At 35.2% G+C, this 27,965-nt stretch overlaps 2 protein-coding genes across 7 annotated transcripts in view; one reads left to right on the forward strand and one right to left on the reverse strand.

Moving 5' to 3' along the window:
- Window positions 1-766: 766 nt before the first annotated feature.
- Window positions 767-23,532, forward strand: LOC117331572. The gene is made up of 6 exons (XM_033890369.1): window positions 767-910; window positions 11,648-11,755; window positions 12,336-12,479; window positions 13,669-13,773; window positions 14,673-14,733; window positions 15,531-23,532. Exons 1-6 carry the CDS (start codon window positions 908-910, stop codon window positions 17,783-17,785), a joined length of 2,676 nt encoding a protein of 891 aa, XP_033746260.1. The 5' UTR covers window positions 767-907; the 3' UTR covers window positions 17,786-23,532.
- Window positions 23,533-23,971: 439 nt separating this feature from the next.
- Window positions 23,972-27,965, reverse strand: part of LOC117331571 (SLIT-ROBO Rho GTPase-activating protein 1-like) — a 105,965-nt gene continuing 101,971 nt past the window's right edge. For 5 of the 6 annotated variants that reach the window (XM_033890365.1, XM_033890366.1, XM_033890364.1 and 2 more), the window contains one exon: window positions 23,972-27,942. In XM_033890365.1, the coding sequence (XP_033746256.1) occupies window positions 26,928-27,942 (1,015 nt within the window). In that variant the 3' untranslated portion in view covers window positions 23,972-26,927. The remainder of the gene's footprint in view (window positions 27,943-27,965) is intronic. The other variant, XM_033890368.1, reaches the window with a different exon arrangement.

Consider the following 27,965-nt stretch of genomic DNA (forward strand, 5'->3'; position numbering starts at 1 on the left):
CAATTCCCGTCAGTTTTCTTTTGCCAAACGAGATCATGATGACGACCATTAAACTTTCCCACAGACTTCAACGAAATGTATGCGTGACCTCACTGACTTTGAGATTACGAGTTATGTCTGTGTATTGAAGATGTTCTGTCAATATAAAAACAATAAAAAATAATGAATGATGCATGATTATATCTTTAGATATATTATTCATTAATTTGATATCAGTGATGTATTTATGCGTCTATATTATACGTCTCTGATGATGCTATCATTAAAATGTATGTTAATTTGACAGTGAATGCGTTCAAGTATTCATGAAAAGGTAAATCAATGTCACGAACATTTAGAAACAAGACTGCAATTTTCATTTGAACATTTATGATTAAACTGTAGCATATCTAGTTCATATGGTCCTATGCCATTTTACTAATTAAATTTATTTAATTCTAATTAAAATATTATAAGCCCGGGTTCATGTAGAGTAATCTTGGGATATATATATATATATTTAATTTGCTTTCTAATAGCGACATTTGACATGCTTTCCTTTGCGTATTATTTCTATGAATAACCACATAATGACAAAAAGTAACATTCAGGGATATAAAGTGATCGATCTTTCGCAATAAAATGAGTTATTTTAGCTCTTTGCATGAACATGGCTTGTATAATCAAACAATGTCCCTTCGAACGGTCGACTACAGCAAGCACCAATGCCAACGGTCCATGGGAGGTAATCACTGCAAAGCGCGAGCGGGACCAGAGGTCCCGGATGTTCAGAAGAAGAACAACAGGGTCGCCATTTTCCCAAAGTCTTTGACAGCTACCGCCATTGGCGTCATAAACTATAGCTGACCGAACTATATGGCTAGCCGATAAAAGCGATGTATAATTTTCTACCGGAGCATACACGACAATGGTAAGTATAAACAAATCGATCCATGGTGTTTCAGTCGACCAGAAGCGACGTGATATTCACTGATGGTCGCGGTTGCCTTCCTCTGTTCGGCGCAATTGAGCAGATTGCGTTACGACTAACTCGATACAAAAGTTACTTTAAGTAGATTTTATATGACGAATATGTTTGACATGATATATTATGTATATTGCAATGCTTTTAAACGATTGAAAGTGCAATTTGAGAAGAAATACAAATTATAGCACTTGTTCGATGTGACGTCCTTGACGTGCGTTCGGCACGTAAAACGTTGTATGATGTCATCCGTTGAGTGCCAACGCAACTCTTATGACGTTTTATTGTATTCGTTTGACATTATAGTCAACATTATCAGATCCTATAGACAATATTGATTATTTTGTTCGTTGACAGTAATTTAAATTCAAACAAAGTGTTGACCTACTTAATGAACGTTGTTTATAAACTTTACAGACGTCGGACAAAAAAAGTGTTTACAACGTCATCGTGCGATTTTGTTTTGTCCTGATTCTGTATGTTGTTTGATAGGCCTAATTATCATATCCATACGCAATCTTATTAAAATCTAGATTTTAGAAGCCACAAGCTTACATGGACGTCGAATACTATGAACTAGATGGTCATTTTCACTACTTTACATGATCCCATAAGGGGTCACGTCGGATGACCTTTTGGATTAATTAATCATCAAATGACTACTTCCAGAATCTTGGCAGTGAATTTTATGTCTGGGCTCGCGCTATGCATTCGCATTGTATCAAAATGTGAATCGAAACTTGTAAATGCGAAAGTAAAATCAAGTTGAAGAGCAATATTTACGAATAAATAAAACTCCCCATTTATCGACTATATACCATCCTGGCTTCACTCTTCTGCTTCAGAGTCCAGCTTGCGCTTGAATCCTTTCGCTAATAAGGTTCAAGCGTTTTGTAGATAAATGATTTATCCATCAACAGCCACAGAAACTATACGGCTGTAATATAAAGGCCAAAGGAGATGGCAACTGCCTTTTCAATTCCGTTTCAATTGTGTTACAAGATAAGCCATTTGTACATATATTAATTGATAAGTTTAATGCTGTAGTTCACGATTGACTCGTGTCGGAATATTAATCATACAGTCGGCACTTGACTTGTTCAATATGACCAGTATTGTGTTCCAACGAGGAGTTAATTGTTAAAGTCATCAATCAGAAGTTGATTATAGAGGAAAAATACAGAAGATTTCATTGATGAAAAGCGTCCATTCAATATCTATTTCACTTTTTCATTCATCATCTGAGAGACTTGTGACGTCATATTGACCATATGTTTTGAAATTGGAACACACTATAGTTTTAACACCTGATACCCTGTCTTTTTAGGCTTATTCTTTATATTCTATAATTAATAACCGAAGATATAGATTGATATTTATGAATTCGATAACTGAGAAAAATTTGAATTTTCAATTTTGATTTAAAAAACATCATACGCTAGGCCTAGGCCTAATTGCAAAAAAAATATATATATATATTAAAGTGGCATTTCGTTAGTTGGTAGTCAAAATGAAACTAATTGAAAATATGTATATTGCCCGTATTTTTTCCACAAAAAGTAAAAGTTATATATAATAGTTACGTTAAAGGTCTTTAAGTAATTAGTCCTGAAAATTAATAATTCAACCAGATTAACCAATTCAACCTAAATACAATGACTGCAAAAATTGTCTGTATATATTCTATGCACAAATGTTCATTGTGTTTAGCAAAGTTTCTGCAGAAAATGTTGTCCATTTTAGCAATTTGTATTGCTAAAGCATTTTTTAAATTGCTAAAAGAAATTGAATATTTTAGCAAATTTTACTAAGGACATTTTTCTGCTACCGCTAACGCAGTATGTGTCAGAATTAGCATTAAACTAGAGTGCATACCTTGCATAATCTTTCAATTTGTTTCAAGTCATTTCCCCGATATCATAAAGCTACATACCGTATTTGTACAAGCTGTGCCGAAATGGCTTGCTTCAGATGCATGCTGTGACAAAGTGTTTTGCTAATTGATGACATCGAAAAATTGAGAATTCGCCCTGAAAGTGAAATACACATATCTCAAAGGTTATCAGAACGTGACCCTGTATTTGATGTTGTTAGATGTTAATGTAATGTAGTGAGAATGACCATCTAGATTTTAATTAGATTGATCCATACAAAATATCCCAACTTCATCCATACGGCACCAATATATTTTTTTTTATTTTGTATTCTGAAAGGTTTGCTATATTAGAAAGTGTTTCCTGTTTTAGTAACCTTAAACCATAGATCACAAAATGAGTAGGATATTCCTAAATAAAAATAATAATAAAAAACTGTCAACTGCTTTCCATTATTCTTGCAAGAGGAGAGTCAGTGTTTTTCACCCATATTTTGGGGTCAGATTTACAAAAATTAATTTTTTAATTTTTTTTTTCACAATAAATTAATAAGATAAAAAAGATCAGCTATTTCTTGGTTCGATAACATTACAAAAATTCACAAAGCCGAAGATTAACAAACAATTACAAAAATTCTGATCAGTAATTGCCTTTTCAATTAGTCATCATCAAAGATCAGTTTTATTCTTATTTTTAATAATTTTCCATTATTTTTGATCATTGGCCACTACTTGGCAGCACAGAAAAGTTTGAAAGTTAGATCTGTACTTTGTCTGCTACAGATAAAATCAGGCGCTGTCGTAGTCTTTCACAGAAGCACAAATACATATATGGCTTGATGTTGAATCAAGTTGAACTGTTGCCCTACACGTGCACCCAGCCACTATTTAAAACTTGATGTTTCCACTAAGTGGAACAGTGCCTATGACACGTTAATGCCAATACCTAGAAATGCAATGTGCTGTTGTAGCAGCACTGCAATCCAAACAGTTAGCCAAAATGAGGGATTATGATCATAACAATTTGACTGATGATAAAATCGGTCTTGCACTTTGCAAAGGATGTTATGGAATGCGTAAGCTTAAAATCACTGAAAACAATCGCTAAAACCTTATGTGTTGAGAAGAACTGTTCCATGTCCATGATTTTGCCTATGAACCACCAGCTTTAGGATATTTATAAGCTAATGGTTGCAAAGCCAGATTTATTGACTGCAGTGAAAGAAATAATTAAAAAAAAAGTCATCAGACCTTCCAGATCTTAAAACATCACAAGAAGGCATTTTATCTGTTACTAGTAGACCAAAGATTTAAAACTTTCCTTTTTGTGTCAGAAGAACCAAGATACAGGGCTTATATACAACTTATTGAAAGTGTCCAGCCTTATTGAAAAATAGTTACCAAAGGTAAAAGCAGAGAAAGGAACATGTAGATGTTGCCGAGTTGCCATCTTTGGGGCATATGGATGAGTCTGAGCCCAAGACAGGAGCTCCTACAAAAAAAAAAAAGATGAAAACTGAACCTGGCCCTTCCTACCAGTCTTCTATAAAGTCATCTCTGCAGGCTTTAATTGGTGATGTGTTTATCATCCATGTCGAAGAAGGACGGAGAATAACACCATTGTTTATTGTCAAACACAAAGTAATGAACTAACAAAAGAACAACCCTTCTGTTATGGTGAACATTTGTTTCCAAGAGTGGCTAGACAGGCAAGGTCAAGTGTCTATAGTGTTCCATACAAGAGTGTATTTTCCACTAAAGGGGATATATTATAACAACTCCCTGGATCTCACTAAATCCAAAACATTTGAACCTACTACTCATTTCGAAAAAGAATTTATAATCTGAAACACTATTGAATGTTCATAATTGTGTTGCTAGTTCAGAAGTATTCGGTTGATGATCTGAGGTGCATGGTGTGATGCTCCTTACCCATATCGGTTGTGTTTCTCATGAAGGTGATAAGTTGTGCATATTGCATTTTGGGACTGATCAGAAACAACATGGCTGATAGGAGGCCATCTTGGATTTTGACAATTGCAGGTTGCTCCTGTTTCGTGTTATAAAAATACATAAAATCATAAAATTGTTTTGAATTTGGAGGAAGATTGAAAGAAGGGAAAAGATCAGTCTTTCATATGACTGATATATCAGACCTGGGTATATGTACGCTTTCGGCGTATACAAATTGGGGTAATAAATATGCAATACGCATTGACCTGACTTTATATGCATTTCTGATAAAAATAAAGACTTAAAAAATCGCTTACCAATGTATTCAGTTTGTCTTTATGTATGTTGCTCTCTGTCTGCTTCAATAATCACTTCATCGGAACACCTCGTATGGCACCAAACGAAAAAATGGAGAGGAGTTCCTATTACTATGAAGCGTCTATTGAACGCTTGAATCTGACGATAATTTATGTGATATCGAAAATGTTTTGGTGGCAAGGAAAATTGACCAAAACTGACGGTGATCATCTTGATCCTTGATGAATGTAAACGAATTCAACGGTATAAAGATAAATACAGTGAAAAGTGGTCTTTTTAACAGTCACAAAGAGAAACAAACTACTGTTTTGTTCCGTATGTGACACAGATACAACTATCAAAGACATCATGTGAGCTCAAATTATTTTGTCATGTCACCTGTTTATAGTTCCAATGTCCTAACGGGACATTTGAAGTTAAAAGAAGGTATTTGAATTTAATTGATTGTTTTATTATTTTGATATACACTGTAGAGCGGCATATGTATTAAATAACAATGAAATTCTGAAAATTTATTACACTGTTTCTGTAATGATCATAATCAAGTGCTTTACTGTTGCTTCGAACGGTAACTTGGTCAATCATGTAAAAAATACACATTTGCTGTTCAAAATACGCATTGAGACAATTGAAAATACACACTTGCTTCAGAATGTATACCCAGGTCTGATATATGGATCATTCAATGGTGGGTGGCAGGATCGCTCTGGTATCTCTTGTTTAATCAACTTTACTTGTAATTTTTATCTGCCCAGGTAAAAATCAGTGGACATAATGGTGAAATTTGTGTGAATTGTCAAGATGATACCCTACCCAAAACAAATGGGTTTTGAAAGTCTTTTATTGTAAGTCCTTCATCTCTGGCACTGAAAAAGACATGCATTAAAACTTCAAAAGTTTTCAGCTGGTGAATGGTAGTAAGGTTAAATTTATAGCAGTATAATTTACTTATTAACTTATTATTGATATAATGCAATGGAAAGCTATTTCCTATTAGGAATATGTATATATACAATTGTCATCTTTTGTTTTGCAGATGTTTATATTTTTGTATGGTTGACTTGGAATTAAATAAACACAAAACAGTAATTATCCATGTCCTTTGTAAGGATGATAAGAAATCAGTAAATCATTAATTTTGAAATAAGCTTGGGTCCAAGACAGAACCTTAGAATTTATAATTTAGATTCCAAAATTATAGAAGTCTTTTGATCCATGTAAACCAAGCAGTTTTCAATATTATGATCAGTCGTATAACTTCATATGTAATGTTTGTGCATACTATTTAGTGTTCTCCTGTTTGTGAGAGTGTTCTTTAAGAACTGAATAGATTATGTCCATGCAGAGCTGTCTCTATTTCAGAACCGTTTTGTGTTTGTTTGAAATTGGGCTAAAGCCAAAGATTGCAATCCCTTGTATAACCTTGTAATATCCCTTATAATACAACCTTGTTATTCTATCAAAAACAGCAACATCCTGCTGTATTACTGGCTGATGATTATAAAGTAAAATAGTGTCACTCTCTACCAGCACATTCAAATAATTTATCTCCATTGTTTAATTGGAATAAAATCTAGCAATTCCTTTTGGAAGTAGAGATTCTTGTGTTAGAGGGTAATAAATCATTGTCAGAAGAACTAAACAACATTAACATATCATCTTTAAAAAATTACTATAATGACCATATAATTCTGACAGTAAATATGTTCAGAAATGCACACACACAGTCATAGTGTTCAGTGCTTTGATAATTTTGTTTGTAAATGCTGTGATATTAACCATCAGGAAATCTGATCAGAATCTTCTACTTGTTTAAATGTCAAAATTGATTTGAATACAAATAGTTAATTAGATTTAACGATTCCAACAACAGTTACACATTACTTTATATGTTACGCAGGAGCCAACCATATAATACAGCTACTTATAATCTTATTGGATGATACATAATACAAATTTATATTTAATAAAGATGTTATAGTTAATATCCTGGGATTCAATATTTGTCTTAATTGGCATTATCTAAATGTGTTAGATATTTTTCTGTATAAATTGAATAAAGTCCAAGTGTATTTTAGTTGAAGTTTATTCACCCTGGCTAAGGTCATATGAGTTCATTGTTTTGTATTTATTTGAAGGCTACCAAGTGTGGAGGTCAGTGACCTGGCCAGCACCTTGTTTATTTTTTCCTCGATATTGAATTATTTGAAAGAGTCCATTAACATAATTACACAACGTGTTTTAACTAGAGAGATACATAATATATATATTTGTAATTTGCAAAAAGAATTATTCTTACATTATTTTCAAAGTTTTAGCATTCTAGAGATTGAATATGTACTTGTTATAAATATAAGAAAAGGAAGAGAATTGGGTAAAAACATAAACTCTGGAAGTATTTTTAGCCCACCATCATCAGATGGTGGGCTATTCAAATCGCCCTGCGTCCGTGGTCCGTCGTCCCTCCGTCCGTCCGTCCCTCCGTCCCTCCGTCCCTCCGTCCGTCCCTCCGTCCGTAAACAATTCTTGTTATCGCTAATCCTTAGAAAGTACTGAAGGGATCTTTCTCAAATTTCATATGTAGGTTCCCCTTGGTGTCTAGTTATGCATATTGCATTTTGAGACCAATCGGAAAACAACATGGCCGACAGGCAGCCATCTTGGATTTTGACAATTGAAGTTTGTTATCGCTATTTCTCAGAAAGTACTGAAGGGATCTTTCTGAAATTTCATATGTATGTTTCCCTTGGTGCCTAGTTATGCATATTGCATTTTGAGACCAATCGGAAAACAACATGGCCGACAGGCAGCCATCTTGGATTTTGACAATTGAAGTTTGTTATCGCTATTTCTCAGAAAGTAATGAAGGGATCTTTCTGAAATTTCATATGTATGTTTCCCTTGGTGCCTAGTTATGCATAATGCATTTTGAGACCAATCAGAAAACAACATGGCCGACAGGCAGCCATCTTGGATTTTGACAATTGAAGTTTGTTATCGCTATTTCTCAAAAAGTACTGAAGGGATCTTTCTGAAATTTCATATGTAGGTTCCCCTTGATAGCTTGTTATGCATATTGCATTTTGAGACCAATCGGAAAACAACATGGCCGACAGGCAGCCATCTTGGATTTTGACAATTGAAGATTGTTATCGCTATTTCTCAGAAAGTACTGAAGGGATCTTTCTGAAATTTCATATGTATGTTCCCCTTGGTGTCTAGTTATGCATATTGCATTTTGAGACCAATCGGAAAACAACATGGCCGAGAGGCAGCCATCTTGGATTTTGACAATTGAAGTTTGTTATCGCTATTTCTCAGAAAGTAATGAAGGGATCTTTCTGAAATTTCATATGTATGTTTCCCTTGGTGCCTAGTTATGCATATTGCATTTGGAGACCAATCAGAAAACAACATGGCCGACAGGCAGCCATCTTGGATTTTGACAATTGAAGTTTGTTATCGCTATTTCTCAGAAAGTACTGAAGGGATCTTTCTGAAATTTCATATGTATGTTTCCCTTGGTGCCTAGTTATGCATATTGCGTTTTGAGACCAATCAGAAAACAACATGGTCGACAGGAAGCCATCTTGGATTTTGACAATTGAAGTTTGTTATCACTATTTCTGAGAAAGTACTGAATGGATCTTTCTGAAATTTCATATGTAAGTTTCCCTTGGTGCCTAGTTATGCATGTTGCATTTTGAGACCAATCTGAAAATAATGGCCGACAGGCAGCCATCTTGGATTTTGACAATTGAAGTTTGTTATTGCTTTTTCTGAGAAAGTACTGAAGGGATCTTTCTCAAATTTCAAATAAGTAGGTTCCCCTTGGTCCCTTGTATTGCATTTTTGGACCAGTCTGTCCTGAAAACAACCTGGCAAACAAACAGCCATTATCGTTAAATCTCAAATTTCTTATATAGCTAGGATTCCCTTGTTTGAAAAGTACTGGAGGGATGTCTCAATTTGCACAGATTAGTAAAATGAAGGGAAAAGTAGAGAAAAGATCAATCTGACATGGAACCTATGAAGATCATTCAATGGTGGGCGCCAAGATCCCTCTGGGATCTCTTGTTAATGAGATTGGAAGTATTTTTAATGAGATAGTTACATTTATGTAATACGATCAATGATAAATAATTAATTTGTGGAATTTAAAAACAAATCATGTCATTTTTAAAATTGACATGTGTTTTAAATGTTTATTATTTTTCGGGTAAAGAATTTCATGTCAGGTGTTTCTCTTTGAAAGATATTAAATTTGTGTGAAACACATTTGGAGTTTATTCCAAGTGTTGAATTTAAAAGAAATTTAATTCTGAGCCATTGAATGTAAAGGCAGACAGTGGATTATCTAACAACAGTACATTAATTCTGAACATTTTTATTTTCGGCAAGAAATATAAACTTCTGAAATTAATATAAGAATCATCAGATCATTGCCCAGAGTTGAATTAAACTTTATAAGTTCTGAATTGACATTTATAATAGCTTATAATCTTAACTTTCAAAAGACATTCTTGATCCTTAGGAGTGATATATAAAGACTGTAGCACATGCTACCTACGATTGTAAAGTATAAAGGTTTTACTGTCTGGAGTACAATAGATAGTACAATGGAGGAAGTCTTCCTATAGGTTTCCACCAGCAGAAATCAATATGCCCTCCAGGCTCAGTACATAGGTTCCTATTATCTATGTGATGAACCCTACCTGTGTAGCCTACACATTTCACCTGCCCTTTCTACAGGTGTACTCTATTATATAACTAGATCTTTATCACAAAGGTGGTTAACAAGAGGATGCCGGGACATGTAGCTTAGAGGGTGTTTACTCAGTGAGACCTAAAAATATAACTTCCTGATTTTCTAGGAAAATTATCTTCACGTATTTAACATGTGAAACTGATCATGTAAGTACAATGTTCCTGAGTACAAGTGATTTTAATTTTTATTCATACTCCATTTAAGCTTGACTGTATATTTCTTTTGAAAGTAGATATAACGATTAAAATATTAAAACCTTTAAAAATCATATGTCATTCATGAAACATCTGGATAAATTTTACCCTATGAATTTATTGGATATGTAACTTTGAAAACTGATCACAAAGAACTATCAATTATTATGACCATCTAACAAATTCATAGCTTATGTTCTGATCATGCTGGTTGAGTAACTGATGTGGTTTTGTGATTAAATTATATTGATTGTTGTAAGATTCACTTGTGTGTCTTTTTGCACAATATAAATTACTTCGCTTAATTTGCTTGAAGTTATGGTGGCACCAGTTTTTAAAATGAGATAGTTATCATATTTTGTAATTTTGTGACAAGTCATGATCATGTATGATCTATATCAAGTCGCAAGATCAATACCAAGAAGAAAGTCCAAGCAGAGTTTTAAAGAAAGCTGTATATTTGGTATCATTACTCATTCACTTGTTAATTGATTTCTCATTTCATGGCAGTTTAGAAAATAAAGCTTATCAGATAATATCAAGTCAACTATTGATAATTAATTTTGTTTAATTAATCCGCAGATATAATCATGATTAAGAACACTTATATATGTTATAAAGCAGAACTATACTGTTTGCCATATAAGAAATTAAAAACAGTGTAAATGTACATAGATCCATAAACATCTGAAATATTCACATTGAAATTCACTGAATTGAACTGTAGTAAAATAACATGTTTTAATTACAATACTATAAAATGGAAGGTATAAATGGCTGAGTATACACAGAGTAAATGTATTGTAATAAGTCTATACAGGCTAGATATTGGTGAAATAAGCTTAACACATATGGTGTTATACTGAGCTGGCTGGCCATTGTAGTGGACTTATACAGAAATCCTTTGTTTACATACAGACAGAGAGGATTAGACTTTACAATTTCCTGGAAGTCAAACTACCAGGTAGATGTGTCTAGTATACACAGCGTAGCTCTTTGAGATATGTAGTTTTCAACTAGGCATAATATTGGTGTACAATGTCAGTGACTTTCTTACCCTAATTATACAGGGGCCTGTACCTTTTCTATTGGGAAAATATAGCCATATCTTTTTAATTTCGGCAAAAAATGTACTTTCTTCCTTCAAAAATAATCATCAAGTCAATGATTTAATATCATTTTGAATATGAATAGTATAGCTATGATCAATCAATTATAGCATTGGAATGTGACAACATTATGTAAAATGTATTATGATCAACATTTCTTCATATTTATTAACGTACAAGGAAACTTACAATTACTGATTGGGAAAATATGAACTAAAACTTGGGAAAATACAGCAAAATTTCTTAAGGGGAAGGGGCCTGTATTCGGCCCCAAATCCATGCCAAAAAATCACTGAATGTTTCAGGTACATATATATTTTCACTGAAACTTCTAAAACATATTTGTGGGTCATATTTGCCCTCAATAGAATAGGTTTTTACAGGGTCAAGACATGCATACTGTATACTGGAGTTTCTCTGAATATTGTTATATATTACTATACATTTGTATGCTTCCTTATTTTGTAGAGAAGGAGCAGAATGCCAGAAGATACTAAACTTGGAATGCACCCTTATTCTGCAGAGGCATGTCAAATTCCTCAGCTTCCTCATCTCTCTATCGACACCATGACACTGGTAAATATATCAAAAGAATAAAAACTTTAACTGACATTCCTTGAGTAGATTGATTATTTTGTCTATAAAGGTCCTGTTTCCTCAGATTTTTAGCCCACCATTATCAGATGGTGGGTTAATCAAATTGCCCAGCATCCATCATCCATTGTCCATCCGTCCATAAACAATCCTTGTCATCTCGATTTATTGAGAAGTACTGGAAGGATTTTCTTAAACTTTGTGTATTGTATAGATACCCCTTATTGGTCCTTAGGTGTGCCCATTTGATTTTGAGTCTGATCCAGAAAACAAAATGGCAGCCAGATGGGCCATCTTTGGTTTTGACAGTTGAAGTTTGATATTACTATTTCTTAAGAAGTACATGGAAGGGTTTTTCTCAACTTCATTTGCAGTTTGTTCCCTTTGATCCCTAGTTGTTCCCATTTTATTTTTAGTCAAACCAGAAAACAAAATGTCTGATTGTTGAAGTTTAGCATTGTTAACATTTCTAATTCACATAATGATATAAAAACCAAGCAAATTTGAACATTTCCTGCATTAATTATTCAAGTTTTTCATGCATCCATTCATCCTGTTTCAGAGCCAGTTGCGCGACCTCATTCCCTACCTATTGACTTTGGTCCGTGGTAAGACAGCAGACTTGGCTGGAAAGGATGCAAAGCCAGACTGGTGGCCTACTGACATACCATGGAGTGACACCAAGACTGATGTTACTCAGCAGGAAGTTAGTATCCATATCTAGTGGTACTGAAAATAAATTGGTTGCTGTGGAATTTTTTTGTTATCATAATGGCAAAAATCTTTGTCAATATCTAGAGCTGGGTTAGATGAGAGCCTAGGTTCAAAAATGTGTACCCGTCAAAATATGAAACACTGTCATCCTCCTAGGTCAAAGATCCAAAAAGGAAAAAAGTGTGATATTTTGTTTTCACTCATCTGAGATATATGCTTTACAACCTATTCAAATGCAGCATTGTATAGTTTTGACTTCTCCTGATCGTATTTCACTGTGGAAATCTTCGTTCACATCATACAGCTGATATGTCATGCATCCTGCTGGGCATGCAGTCAATATTTACATGTGATAAGCTCATTGAAGGCATTACCTAAAACTTTAAAACAAATTAATTCATGGTTCTACAGTTACATATGGATGATTAATGCAAGGAAGATAATGCAATACTATCACCAAGAAATAGTTTTAAAAATGTTGATTTTATTACACGTATCTCATTTCTGTTATAGTGTGATTTGTGTATAGTCAAAATATGTTCGGGTACACAGGTCGGGGACAGGTTTTATTCTGCACTTGTGACAGTCCTATCAATATTATGCAAACTGTCAATTTCATGTTAAAAAAGGTTGTGTTCATTGGAGAGAATCGAACAGCTGTAGCTTAAATGAGTTTTGGCAAAATTATTTGAGAGTTATTTCCCTTTGAAAATATGTTATCTTCTGGGACATAACGGGGTGTAAGAGAATGTTAACTTCTTCAGTGAGTTCCCTTTGAACATACATCATCTTCGGGGACACAACAGGGTTAAGAAAACTTTCAGTGATTTCCGTTTGAACATATACATTATCTTGTTAGACATAACAGGGTTTAAGAGAATTTCTTCAGTGATTTCCCTTTGAACATACATTATCTTCTGGGACATAACAGGGTTTTAGAGAACTTCTTCAGTGATTTAGTTCTGTGGCGAGGGAACCTTCTGAGAGAGTGGGTCTGGGGGATCCTGTTGCTCATTGGGAGGATAGTTGTGTCCCTGTTGCTGGTCAAAGAATTTGCAGTCGCCCATCTCATTCAATTATTTATAACAAGTTGGAAGTTTTGATAGTGATTGGTAGGCAACATCAAGACATAATCACCATTCTTTAAAAAAATCATCGAAATATTTTTGTTCTGATTTCAGACTGTCTGGACAGATATGCTGCGGAATGTGGTAAAAAGTTGTTACAAACACATGGGCCAGGAAAGCTCACTGCGCTCGAAAGCTCATGCCAAAACTCGCAGCTCGGTGAGTATACTTCTTTAAGAGAACAATAAGTTCAGATATGACAATAATTTAGTTTTGATATATAATTTGTATGATCTGTATAAGTTAGTGTTATTTTAAATTGCCCTATTCCTTTGATCTTGGTTTTGGTTCAGTAACTGTCCTGCTATTAAGTATTACATCAAACTACGGATTGTGATACAGTCAAAAATCTAGATATTTGTCATAGAATTTACTGAGGAGGATTGTGCTACTTTGGAGGCTCTTATTTAAGTATTTAATTTGTTTATTGAGTTTATTGCTCTATGAACAGCCAAGGTCATTTTGAGGTAGGGTATCCTGATATTAGTTGGGGACTACCTCACTGAACAATATACAGGAGGCCCATCGTATGTCATCCACCTCAAATCTTCTGAGGTTAACCGACTGAGCTATCTCAGCCCCAAAAATAAATGTTCTAATGCTGGGAATTCAATGCATTTAATGGAAAGAGCATATCGACATACTCAAAATCTTTGTTAAACTGTGGAAGATCTATAATAATAACTAGCTCTAGTTAAATGAACTGTCAAAACTAAAACAGTTTCTTTAGGCCTTGTTATTATTGATTAAGACATTAGTATACATAGATTTGAAAACCTGTAATCGTTGTGATCACTTGTATGCCATACCTGTAAAGATGGATTAATTCATCTGTTACAAGTAGGCACAGAAATACAAACATGTGAAATTTGATAGATGCAATCAAGTGAAATGACAATTCCAACAAAGTATGAATAATATATGCCATAAATACACCTCTTCAAAATATAATATGAATTGAGATAGGTACGATGCAATGTACAATAATTGTGTAATGAAATTTGATATAAGGAAAAAAATAGGAAGTTGTTTTAAATGTTTCAATAAATTTTTTTCAGCAAAATTACTCTGTGCTTCAAACGTACCTTCAGCATGCATCCAGAGTAAAAGCAGGGAAAGGTAATTTTACTTATCAATTATCAGCATAATCGCACAATATCTTTTGAAGGAATGATCGGATTTTGATGTAACTTGTTTGATAGACTTTAATATTACTTTAACCCCTTGCTCAAGTTTTATTATCGTCATATTCTGCTCATGTTAAATGAGGCTGCTGTGGTCTGATTAGCCGATTGCTTTCCGCACAATGTTTTGAAGGAATGATCAGATTTTTATGAAACTTTGCTTGGTAGACTTATTAAATATGTTGATTACTTTCACAGGAGCTTGATGACAACACAAATACATGCAATAATTCTAAATGCTGTGCCATGTGTTTCATATATTTTCATGTTGCCCACATTAATTTCATGTAATACAATATTTGCATGGGCGGGGGATCTTGAGGACTTCGTCTTTATTTCTTTTGTTTTTGTTTTTGCCTATTTGATCAACATTCAAATAAACTCTTTATTATGAGATTATTTGGGAAAAGAACAAAATCGGGGAGGGGCTTTTTACCAAATGTTGGTCTGGTTCCTAAATACACGATAGAAAGGGGAGTGAGCTTATTGCTGAGAAGGGCTTATTACCTGTTGAGTAAGTTATACTTTGTAACAGGAAAAAAGTCTACAAAAATCAACCTTTGGGAAAATATGTTTTTCATCAAAATAGAATCAGGAAAATAAGAATAATTGCTTACTGGACCAACTTTGAATTGAATATAAATGTCTTACCGTATTGGGGAAATTATCCTGCTGGGATCTCTTGTTTTTGTTACAATGACTTTTTCTGAAATACTGAATTTTCTGTTGTAGGAAAGAAGTATAATGCCAAACCGTATGCAGAGATCTATGTCTGCTTTTTTTGTGAAAAAGAGTTCATGGATCGCAGTGAGATGCGGCAACATCAGGAGAAATGTGTTGAGCGTCCTCCTACTCTTCAGATTGTTGGCACGCCTCCACGTCAAACCCTATCCTCACGAGGCCCACCACCAATCAGTCCATCCCCCAAAATGTTGTTTTCTGAAAAAAATATTCGGCCATCAAAGGATTTGTTTATCAGACTGGTTAACCTGGTTCCTCAGAAAAAAGCTGATAAGATTCGTGCAAAACACAGATATAGTCAAGAGATAGACTGTGAGAAAATAGATCTTGATGAGCCAATGTCACCAACTACACCACGCACTCCTAAGTCTCTCATCTCACAACTCAGTCGAGACGACAGTGCAGCAACATCAAAAAAGCGTTTGAGCTACTCAGAACCTGTGGATAGTGATCGCGAAAGTGTTGCAAGTGGGAGTTGTGAGGAGGGGGAGGGAGGTACAGTGCAGAAGGGGAAGTCACTTCTATCCATTGATCTGTCTTCGCTTCTGGGCCAGAGGATACAGAAACATATACACACAGAAAGTGGACTGCTTGTAATACCAAATGCAGAACAATTCTGTAAAACACCAGTTAAAAATGACACCCTTGGTAAACTGAGACACAGAGTTGTGACATTTCCAGTGACGTATAAAGCAAGGAAGAAAAATGTGGCTAATTATGCACATGAGTACACATTCAATAGTAGACAGAAGAGAGAACATTTCAGACGAGTGAGAACTGGATTAAACATATCCAGTTACAAGCTGCTAAAAAGTCTACCACAGTGTATGGTGTCTATGAATCAGCTGAATGACAGAGAACTACGACGATGGTTATCACGGTTCATATACAACAAGCTAAAAGGCATCAAAACTGCAGTAGTTCAGGAGGAGGCAGTGTTTCCCAAGGAGCCTCTTCTCATGTCCAAGGATATAGACAACCTACTGGGGCTAAAGAGAAGATCTGGCAGTAACAGCAATCCACCATTGTCTCTTGCTAATGTTGTGTCTGAACAAGTTAACGCCGAGGCTTCCAAACAGAAACTCACCTTGTACAGGTGTCTGCTGTCCGATGTTTCATCTTACAGTGTTTTGTATGGTGACAAGGACTTTGCTGCCAAATCAGCTACTGAGAAAGGTCGGCAGTCTTCACAGAGTTCCAAGACCAATAAGGGCTTTGTGTTGCCAGGGAATCCACCCTTCAGCAGTGTTCTAGATCTGCCTGTCTACCCAAAGTCACGGTCAGATGATGACATCTCAGTTTTATCCATGTCGTCTGATGAAGAGTCGCTGAAGTCAGGGTGTTGTATGGAATGCAGGAGGAGAAAGCTAGGCCAGCCAACTCCTGATCAAGTGTTTCGGTCGCCATCTGTGTCTCCCATGTCTTCACCCATTACTGACAGTAAGGCTAAACTTGTAAAGAATGTGACATTGCCCGTCAACATGCCACTACAAATTAATCCCTACGCATCCTCATCCATGGTGAAGTCACCAGATGTCTCGCCTTGCAGCTGTCTCTCTTCTCCTGGTTCTGACTATGACCACAAAATCTATCCCTCTCCAACCTCCTCAACCAAGAGCAGTAGTGGGTTGTCAACAATTTCACAGAAACTAAATGTGAAAGGATTTCCCTCCCCAAAGAAATGTCCATCTATTGGACTTGGAAATCAGGCAGAGGTTCGTCGTACACGATCAACATCAACACTTACAGACAATGTGTATAAAATAGAAAGCTTGCTGACTGCCAGTAAAACTGAGGAGTCGGCATCGCTCAGGTCTTTACATAACAGCAAGTCAACTTCCCCAGCACAGGACATTGTTCTGCCCCTCTCACCTTCCTCCTGCCCATCTCCAGGCAGCTCTAATGATGGCGCCGTCTCTCCTGTAAGAGACATGCCACCAAGTGTTGAAAGCTTGTCTGCACAGCGACGCATTCTCAGGGCCTCCCGTTCTGAGTCACCTGGTGTTTCTATCCACACACAAAGTGAATCACCTAAGAAATCACTAGGTCTGCCAACACTGAGAGTTCTTCTGAAAAGCTCTGGTGCGAACGCTAAAAAAGATTTAATTCTTAGTCTCTCCAACTTGAGTCCTCATTCATCCAGTCCTTCTAAGTCTGTGGAACCAACACGGCGGTCCAAGAGGATCCTGTCCTCTGGGTCTCCGGGGGGCAGTCCAGCCAAGCTTCGCAAGCTGGAAACAAGATAGTAATTTCTGGTCAATTCCATGACAACCAACTGGTCATTCATATTGATCTCTATAGTGCCTGGTAACAGATAACCATGTTTTATTTTAGTATTGGTTTTGATCAGACTGCCAGACTTGTCATTGTCAAATGCATTTAGTGACATAAAGCATCATTGCCTTGATATAGATTACAATGTATCATGTTCTGACAGTAAATATGTTTATAACTGGTAATTTCATTAAATATGGTAAAAAAAAGTTCCTAATAAAAATTTGTGAAATTGTGAATTTCAGTGTGAAATGACATTCCTGAAATATATTGAGGTTTAATGTTCACTGGTCCTGTATGATAACAAGTCTGGAAGTGCTGGTGGATTTTAATTATATAATCATGTCAGGTGGTGTCTAATACATTTTCCAGATCTGTATTTATGTTTTATTGTTTTAATGATTGTCAGTGTTTGAATTAATAGTTTCTGGGAGAAATTTAAAGGAGTTTAATATATATTTTATGTAATATGCTTTCAAATTATTTTTCCTAAGCTGCTGGAGTTAAAGACACAAACTTTCATACCAGTATTTTGTGTTTTTACACATCTGATAGGTAGTATTTGCTGTACAAGTGTACAACATACAATCAGGAATTGAAAATAGGAGCTATATCCATCAGAAGGCAATGTTGCTTTTTAACAGAATTTTTAATGTTCTGACCAGTATATTATGATACATGCACAGTATTTTATCTAGCTGACCAAACTTGCTATTAAAAAAGTCATTAGAAAATTAGTTTAGTAGAAAAAAAGAAATACATTAAAAAGTAATGCTTAATGTATCCTTACAAGGATGTTAAATATATTTTTTATGCATCTGGCAGACGAGATACATGGATTATTTGATTCATACATTGTAGTATAACATGCATCATCCATCAAACAATGCCATCATCCATCGTTAAAATCTATCCATTTAAACAAAATTTCAATTAAGGTAGTGCATGTTGATAACTTGATAATTCATTCCCACATTTAAGCTTTAGTGAGAGGTTGGTGGCCATACAATGGTAGCTTGTGATTGGACTTTGTGAGTGGCCACTGTTTTATAAAGGTTGTAAATACTGTATATATAAGATGTTTTAGTGCTACACTTGGTGCTTTATCCATAGGATGTCATACAAATGTTCGTGTGTATGTGTGCGTGTGTGTTTTAATTATTGCATGTAACAAATGTGATAACTACTTGTATGATAATAACTTGCTCTTCAAAACAAATCTAATTTCCTTTCAAAATATTGTAATAAATCAATAAGATTTAGTGGAAATTGGGCAACAGGCTATACATATACTGTGATCTGGGTATATAAAGTGATACAAAGACGTGATAACTGTGGTAAATTGTCCCTTCAATATAAACCAATCATTTATTAAATAGATGATACAGTCCTGAATGTAGTATCAATATATCAGATTCTATACTGTCTGTCCATCTTCTCCACTGAAGATCTATAGTACTGGTGATATACGTACTACATATATGTGGCTTTATTGTTGTCCTGGTAATAGTTTTAAAGTCATGATTTTGTCGAAACATTTTACTCTATAATAGAATAGGTGTTATTATCCCTTCAGGACTTTCTCTTTACTTTTAGTTGATATTAATTTTAAGACTACTGACGTGCAGTTCAATGGAATAGGAGCCTTACACATGCATGTCTCACTTGTTTTTTTATAGAAAGAAACAGACAAATCAAATCAATATATCTTGCCAGAATTGTTTTCATGCACTGTGATATACATCTCAAGTAAATCTTGATATTTCAAAAATCCTTTATAAATTGAAAAATCAATAATCGAGTTTATAGCTTGTCAAATGAAGTTCAGTTCAAGCTAAATAATATCAGAATAAAGTGTATAATTTCTGGAAAAGCTATGGAAGCAGATGCTACATTTTACGATTATTGGCAAATTGATGGTACTGTCAAAAATATTTGAATAGCCAAATTTCTGCATATTCATTGCCTCCCAATTACAAGGAATGAGAGAGCTGCCAAACTGTATTCTGTATCTGAACTTGTTATTACTGGTTAACATATTTTCTGATGTTGATTTCTTCATTAAGTTGTGGCCTGATTGTTGATTGTTGCTGGCTGCCCTAATTGTTCTAGATTAGCTATATATACATATGATACAAATTATATCTGTGATGATTCTACATAGATTTGAACTCAAATCAGAACAATGACCTATTTTGGTAATATTTTTGAAGGGATTTGTTGGTTATTAGATAAATTGCAGGTTTGCTTTTGATGTTATTTTTTCTTGCAAATGAGATGTGAGACTTAGACCATACTATGGAAAAAATTAATGTTTGTTTAATTACGATACTGATTCTATGATTGTTACACTGATTAACTATCTGGTATGAAGTCTGTTAGCCAGTCTTCAGTAGAAATATAGAAATTGATTAATCAGCATAATATAAGTTTGTGCCAAAAATGATTAGTGTTTAGTGAAAGTTTTTTTTTGAAAATGCTCACTATACAATTGATGTATTTGTTTGACAAGAAAGTATTCATATAGACAAAAATTCTATTTACTTTAAAATCTGTATTAATAATCCTAGATAAAGGAAGTTGTGCCAGAGACAAATATTCTGGATCCAATAATATTGGAGTCCCGCAGCTATAACATGAAATCTGATGAGTATTCACACGTGTATTAGGATTCATGCCAGTATTAGATAATGATAAAATATTCAAATGAAAAGATTTGTTCTATTTCATGAAATTGCAAATCTTGGTTGAGATAATGCACTTATTGGAAACTGTGAAATGTTATGAAATATGAAGAAAACTTCAATAGATTGTTAATAATTGAATACATATCTAGGGGATATTTCTAGTTAAATTAAATAGAATGCTTTGGTAGTATGTGTAGTCCCTTTCCTCTACATAGATAGATACACAAAAATCACTTAAGATTAAGTGATTGTTAATTGGTTTTCAGATGTAGTTAATAATCCCAAAAACAATCTGAAGTGTTTGGAAATGAGAAATGGGGATGTTTGTCAGAATGGTAGGTTTGTGTAGATGCTGATGTGTTGAATTTTGATTTGTTGTTTAACTTTCTTTAATTTCTGGAAAGACTAGCTTTATAGAAAAATATGCTGTTTAAGTCGCCCAAAATCATCATTTTGTTTAAAGAGAAAATTGAGATGGAATGTTATCGAGAGTTGTGTACGAGAATTTTTTTGAAGTGAGAAACTGCATATGGTTATGTTATGGAGTTTCCGCGAGTATTGTTAGATATGTATTGTTATGTTCTAGCTACTGAGCTTCGTTTGTTATGAATGAAAATCATTATCCGTCACAAAATATAGCATGTTACTCTTTGTTATTTCTGAGACGATGGCCACACAGAATTTGTGGTGGTCAGGCTTATACTGTGTCCTGCCATTGTAAGTCATTATTCCTTTCAATGTCAGTACTATTAGCTTATCTCTCCTTTAGGAATATGCAAGTTACACTTCAATAAGGAAACAGGTTTATAGTTTTTACTACATAAACGGTAAAAAGAGTAGCATGAAAGATAACAAAGGGCAATTTAGAAGTACCTAGTATCAAAATAATTAATAAGTAAATGTAGGTACATGAAAGAATTTCCCAGCACAGGTGTGTGTGTTACCAGCATGTATGTTAAATAAGATTTCATATTGAGGGTTGTTGAATTGGATCTCTTGTTATAAACTTTGCGTAGATCTGAACTCATTTCCTACTTTATTTTACACTCTTTGCAACTGGTTTAGTTGCACAGTTATATGTGTTCATTTTGAGTTTTATTCTTGGTTCTTGAATTGAACAAAAATGTGTTAATCTTGTATGTATCATACAGTATTGGTTTATATAATGATTTGGTCAAACTGTGATGGTTTCGGAGTCAACTCTGTAGGTCTTGTCAACTCAAGTGTTTGTAGTAAAACTGAGCTGGGTCAGTCACTTTGTAGTCCAATTTAGGCCGAGTTTGAGCTTAATAATTGTCCCATTCAGGAGAAAATGAGGTGTACCAGTTTTAGTTCTTGTTTCTGTATCTTGATGAAACTGGAATTACATGCGATTTTAAAAATTGCAGCGTGCTCCATCATCAGCAGAAGTTTGTTTATATTGTGAACTTGTATCACCCAAGGAGGATGTGCTGGGCAGGTCTCATTTATCAAGTTCCAAACAGTTGGTCTTGTCTGACCAAAATTATTCATTTATTACGTGGTCTTAATTTAGTTTTTTGCAAACTTTGGCAAATACTTTATTAATATCTACATATCCATCAAGATTTGTGCATTAAATAATACAGAAGATAAAAACCAGCCTTTGTACATAAACGATTCTCCCTGTGCACTGCGTTTAGGTCACTGCAGGTGTCACATATAGATGGAAGGTCAAGAAATTGTTAGCCAATATATACCTGTATACTGTCACAGGATGAACTCTCCTTACCCTATTTTGTAGTGGAAACTTGAGCTTGGAGTCAGGTTAAGGTAGACCCAGATTGGTTTGATATTACGATTAAATATATCGATGAGACAGCATAGAGGATACAGTAATTTCAAATTTTGGAGTCAAAAGAGGGAGAAAGATGGTTAGTGTTGGCTTGGTTATCATTCAGGCAGCTAAGTTGGTTAGAGGGTTCACTCATTTTACTGGCCTTTGTATTTGTCTGCTCTTGTTATAGTCAAATCAACATTATCACATGGAAAATCAACATTATCACATGGAAAATCAACATTATCACATGGAAAATCAACATTATCACATAGAAATACAGAGTAAGAAATGATAAGTCTGACAGATGAATTGTCCTAGTTGGTAGTTCACTGCTGTATAATGTAAATTGTTTACTTGAGGAATATGTTTGATCAGTTACATGATTGACATTTATCATTATATTATCACCATGACATCAGGGGTTTCTCTATATTAATAGTTTTTATGTACATTGCATATACCGGTAAGAACTATGTATCTTTGTCTCGTTCACTGTTAATCACAAGCTGTTTATATTTGTCTCATATATGGAAACTTGTAGAACACTCATTTCTGTCAAGTTATGGCCATGGAAGCCAAGTACATTAAACATAATTCAGTTTACTTAGTATTCTCTCTGTTCGTAAGGAAGTCATGTCCTTGTCTTCACAGCTCAGGTTATGTGTACTCTAAAGCCAAATTTCCAAGGAGTCGACCATGCTAAATAAAATTCAAGAGGTAAAATTGTTCTAAACCCAAACTGTTTGTGAATTTCAGAGAAGAAATATCAAAATTGACAATACATGTGTAGTTTTAACTTCGATCTACCAGGGTATTTACTAAAGTAAGTAAGCTGTGGTTAGTGGATACAAGTTGTCTTTTTTCTACACCAAAGAAAGCTGAAGCTGTGGTTTTGAGTTGGACAGTGTTAATGAAGAGTGAAAGATTATGTAATACAGTATGAAGTGTGTGCCTTCAATATATTGGAAGGTAATGCAGGTGATGTGAGCTTGGTCCCCATCTGTGGGGGCCATAATGGATTTGGACACATTTGCTGTGCCACTGGTGTGATTGGGGGCCGGCCTCTCCCTGTTCTGGGCTATTCTGCCACTGTGTTCAATAATACCTGTGATGTTTAAAGTATACCAGCCAAATCAGCCAAGTGTCCCTCACAGATGTACATATCTTATATCATTTCCCACCTGTGTCATATTTGTTGCACATACATTGATCAAATAAACATGAATAACATGTATTTATGGGTTTGTCTTTATATGATTTAACAGTTCTGTTCATAGTCTAATTAATGCAGCACCATTCCAAACTTTTACTGAAAATGTAGGCAATGTATCAAGGTTCATGAAAATGGGATACAAGGAAAGGCTGGTGGAGTGAGGATTTCAACAATCTATAGTAATTGTGGCCCAATTTCTTGTCTCGGGTACTTGATAGCTTGTGCAATAGTTGATGCTTGTGAGCAGAGAATGAAATCATGACGATCATGTTAAAATGAAGTCTGTCCAACTCAGATTTAAGTAAAACTAAACATAGAAAAATGCTTTCATATTGATGTTTTAAATCTGAATTCCTGACAATAAGATTGTGATTTGACCCAATATTCAATGTAAAAGAAGTGCTAGTAAAGACCGGTAATTGATTGCAAAACCAGTTGCAAGAGTGACAAAGAAACAACATCAATTTCATCTGTTTATTCCATGAATCCATGATTAAAAGCACATTATACATATATATAATTTATGTGAGAAAACTATGAGCATTAAATTGTTCCAATGTATGGTCGATGATGCTGTTTAATTATCATTAGTAATTATGATTGATAATCAACAGTACAATATGTCGTATATTACACTGTATTGTACAATACATAGAACATTGTACAAAAAAATTATAAATTTTACATAGCTTTATCCATATAATGTAGTAAGATACAAGGTGTACTAGTGTCGGTAAAATACTGATACATCAATCAGTATACAATCTGAATACCGTATTATAATACAGTGCATTCTCAGACGTGTATCGTAATAGAACACAGTATCATTAAAACCAGCTACTAAAACACAGTGTGCAGAGACAAACATGCCCTTACTCAACCATCTTATTTGTTTTGTTACGATAAAAAGACACATACTCTATTGACTCCACACAAAACATGTCCTACTCATACATAACCATACTTACACTCCTACACGCATACATGTGCAACTGTATGTGCACTACATGCTTGGAGAAAACCATAAATATTGATCACTAATTCATTCCTTATAAGAAGGACCCTTTTAAAGATCAGAAGTTATAAAAACGTTTTTGGAAAAGTTCCACAAAGTTTTCATTTAAAAACAGTTTAGTGCTTTTTTAATAATTTCTTAAGGAAGGCCTTTTCAAAGATGTCCGTCTAGTATTTACCAATTATCAGTAAATTACGTAATGCTTGAGCACAGCACTTATTTAAACTTTGATCTCTGTGTATTTATTGCAGTTTGGTACAGATAATCATCAAATATACATGACTGCAGGAAATCTAGTGAATGTTTAAATGTTCTAGTTGGTAATTATAACAGCTAATTCAACAGCTATTGTACAGACTGTTTCTGATTGTACATGGTTCTCGTACAATTTGTACTTCTAATATTCAATGTGATGATTACCCGATTAAACACTACACACAGACAATATATATAGAGAGAGAGTAGATGATATAAGCACCTTGGTTAAGTTTTCTTCAAATAATTTGGAATAAAACATATACACAATACATTAATCAGGACAGATGTGTGAACGTGTTCCTTGCTGAGAGTCACCAGCATACCCTGTAATGCTCTACAACCCAGTACTGGTGTTAATCTAGGATAATAACAAATGGAATTCATCCACAAGATCACAACCAATACAGAATCAAGATCTTATCCACATCACAGTTATTTTTGTTAAAGATACTGACATCTGTATATATATCTTTTGATGAAGAATAACTACCCAGTATATTTTATTTCTGTATCTGCACATTAACTTGAAATGTGAAGTTTATAGGATTTGGACCTACAATGAATAACATATACTACTAAGTCTAGGGTATATATCGATGGGCATCAACAGGAATATCTGTAGAGGAAAAATAGTGGTATAATGTAAGGAGTGAAAAAAACCCAAACTTTTCAGAGTAAGTATTTGTCTTGTGAAGATATTGAGTAATCTGATTTAAGTATTTAATGCAGGTTCTGGACATGTTCCAGTGGTTTATAACTAAAGACCATAGCACCTTTCTGTAATATTCCTTTATAATGCTTTTTATACTGCCACAGTATTACACTGCTCCAGAACAATATATCTGTAATCTGTTTTATCTGAAGTTATACATACATACATACAACATTAGCAAATGAACTCCATAATGAAGCTAATCCATTAATAGTACCACGGAACACTATATTCTCACATGTATCCAATTATCTACATCACAAACAAGATCCTTACTAAATTTGAGAATGTTGTCTGATATAAAATTATGTTACGAGAACACAGAAATGATTTCATACAAGCTTCATATTTTGAAAATTGACATGCCATTGGTCACATTTTTTTCTCCAATGTTTAAAATGACCGAGAAACTAAACATTTCAAGGTTTAACAATGTTTAAAAATATCCTCAAATATGTTTTTGTGGATCTGTTTCATACTGACCACTACCCCATTGCTGAAGAAATAAGTAAGAACACACACTGATATTGTTACGTTAATGTTATTGGTCAAAAGTTGTGGCCCTTTCCATCTCCTCTTCATATACAGTTAACTTCACAAGCTGACCTGTTCATTGTTAAATACAAATTTTGGCACATTTGTTTTCAACCCAAACTTTTCAATGAATCCTCATTGTTTAGGCCATGTTACAATTTCTTTTCTGTAGTTCCTGATTTTACTGGAATTCCTCCAAAGTCAGGATATTGAAATATGGTAAAAACATCCCCAACCCCATCAGTAGCACAATTCCCAATCCCTTCCATCCTCTAAGAAACATTGTGTATTAGTAACACAATTTGCCAATCAGTAACACAATATGTCAGTGTACCATCCATTAACAAGGCATAAAGCAGCAATTTAAACACAAGAAAAGAAATCTTCATATTGCACAGTAATGTTAGCTATGACCAGGCCAGCAGGCTGTCGCTAAGGACGACCTGATACACTGATCCCTCCAGTCTATGGTGCTATCACCCTCCTCCACACAATAGAACAGGCACAGTCTAGGCTAAAGCATTGCCTTTTAAAATCATACAAATATTATGCATCTTTCCAAATTAGGACAGATTTGGCTTCACAAAATTATCAAAGAACATGTTGGTTTAAATGTGTATATATAATATATATAAAATTTTGTAATAATTTCCTAAGTAAAAATGTCAGATCGCTTATCCATGTACACAAATCTAGTACAGTCGTTCTGAGGAACCATGTATACTCACACACACTGGAGCATACAATCTATATCCAGCATGTGGTTCCATACACAAGTCACTACAGGCTAATGTCCTGAGTACTGCCAATGCAGTGTGACTTCCTGCCCATTGGGCATGCAGTTATTCTGCTTTTCAAATAGGTCCACAGTCATTCATCACTAACTCACTGGAAGACTCAGTCCTGTGGTGTGGGGGCAGGGGGAGGGAAGCGCCGCTGAACCTCTGGGGACCTTGTTGGCTTTTTCATGACGGGAGGCTTTACTTTGATGGGGGGTTTGGGTTTTTCTGCCACAGGGGGTGGGGTGACGCCCCCAACGGAGGGAATGCTGTGGGAGAGAGGAAGCACTGGTACAGGGGGAAGGACCGGCACAGGAGCCTGTTTGTTAGAGACAGTCAGTTCCACAGGCCCATGGTCAGTCAGACTCTTGGAGCGATTAGGGCTTACACCTTTACGCCCTTGTGCAAACGTAGAGAACAGAGAATGTTCTGGATATGTGGGGTCAAAGGTTATATGCTCTCCATGACTACTTGTTACACTAGCACTCATGACATTGCCAACACTGACAGTTGGAGGGTTGATGTTGCGTGGCATGGAGCTCGCCTTTTTGAGCGTTCCTTGGTTGGATTGGGCGAACCTGTCAGCAACAGTGTTGGTGGGACTGTCAGGGCCACTGCCTTCCTGAGGAGAGGAATTGGACCCTTCGGGCAGGTCAAGCACAAGATCTGGGGTGTGTTTAGGTGTAGCTTTCTGCTTTACAAGTGGGAGACTCATACGTTTGTCACCACGTTGCTGCATCTCCAAGGACTTGAGTCCTGACACTACTTCAGCCAACGCATTGTCTATGTCAGCGCTAATTTCCTCTGTGATAGGGTCAGGGTTGGATTGCTGACGTTTCATCTCCAGACGCCCATCGGGAGTTATGGACAAGATGGGCGTGTTTTCACATACACCGGTGGGAGCAGGGTCCTGGGTTGAGGAAGTTGAGGATGAGCGAGGTGTTGTCTGGGGGGAGGGTGCAGGGCTCATTCCTGCTGATGATGACATGTCTTTGATCGATATGTTAGGCTGGGAAACTGACTTCTCTAGAGTGACATCATCCCCACCACTGGACTGCTGATGACCCCGCCCCGGGAGAGACGACAGGGAAATGGAACGTTCATCCTCAGAGTGGTTCTTCTTGTCATCTGGTCTGTAAGTAAAACGAGAAAGTCT

Source organism: Pecten maximus, chromosome 7 (genome assembly GCF_902652985.1).
Source record: "Pecten maximus chromosome 7, xPecMax1.1, whole genome shotgun sequence".
NCBI classification, from domain to species: Eukaryota; Metazoa; Mollusca; class Bivalvia; order Pectinida; family Pectinidae; genus Pecten; species Pecten maximus.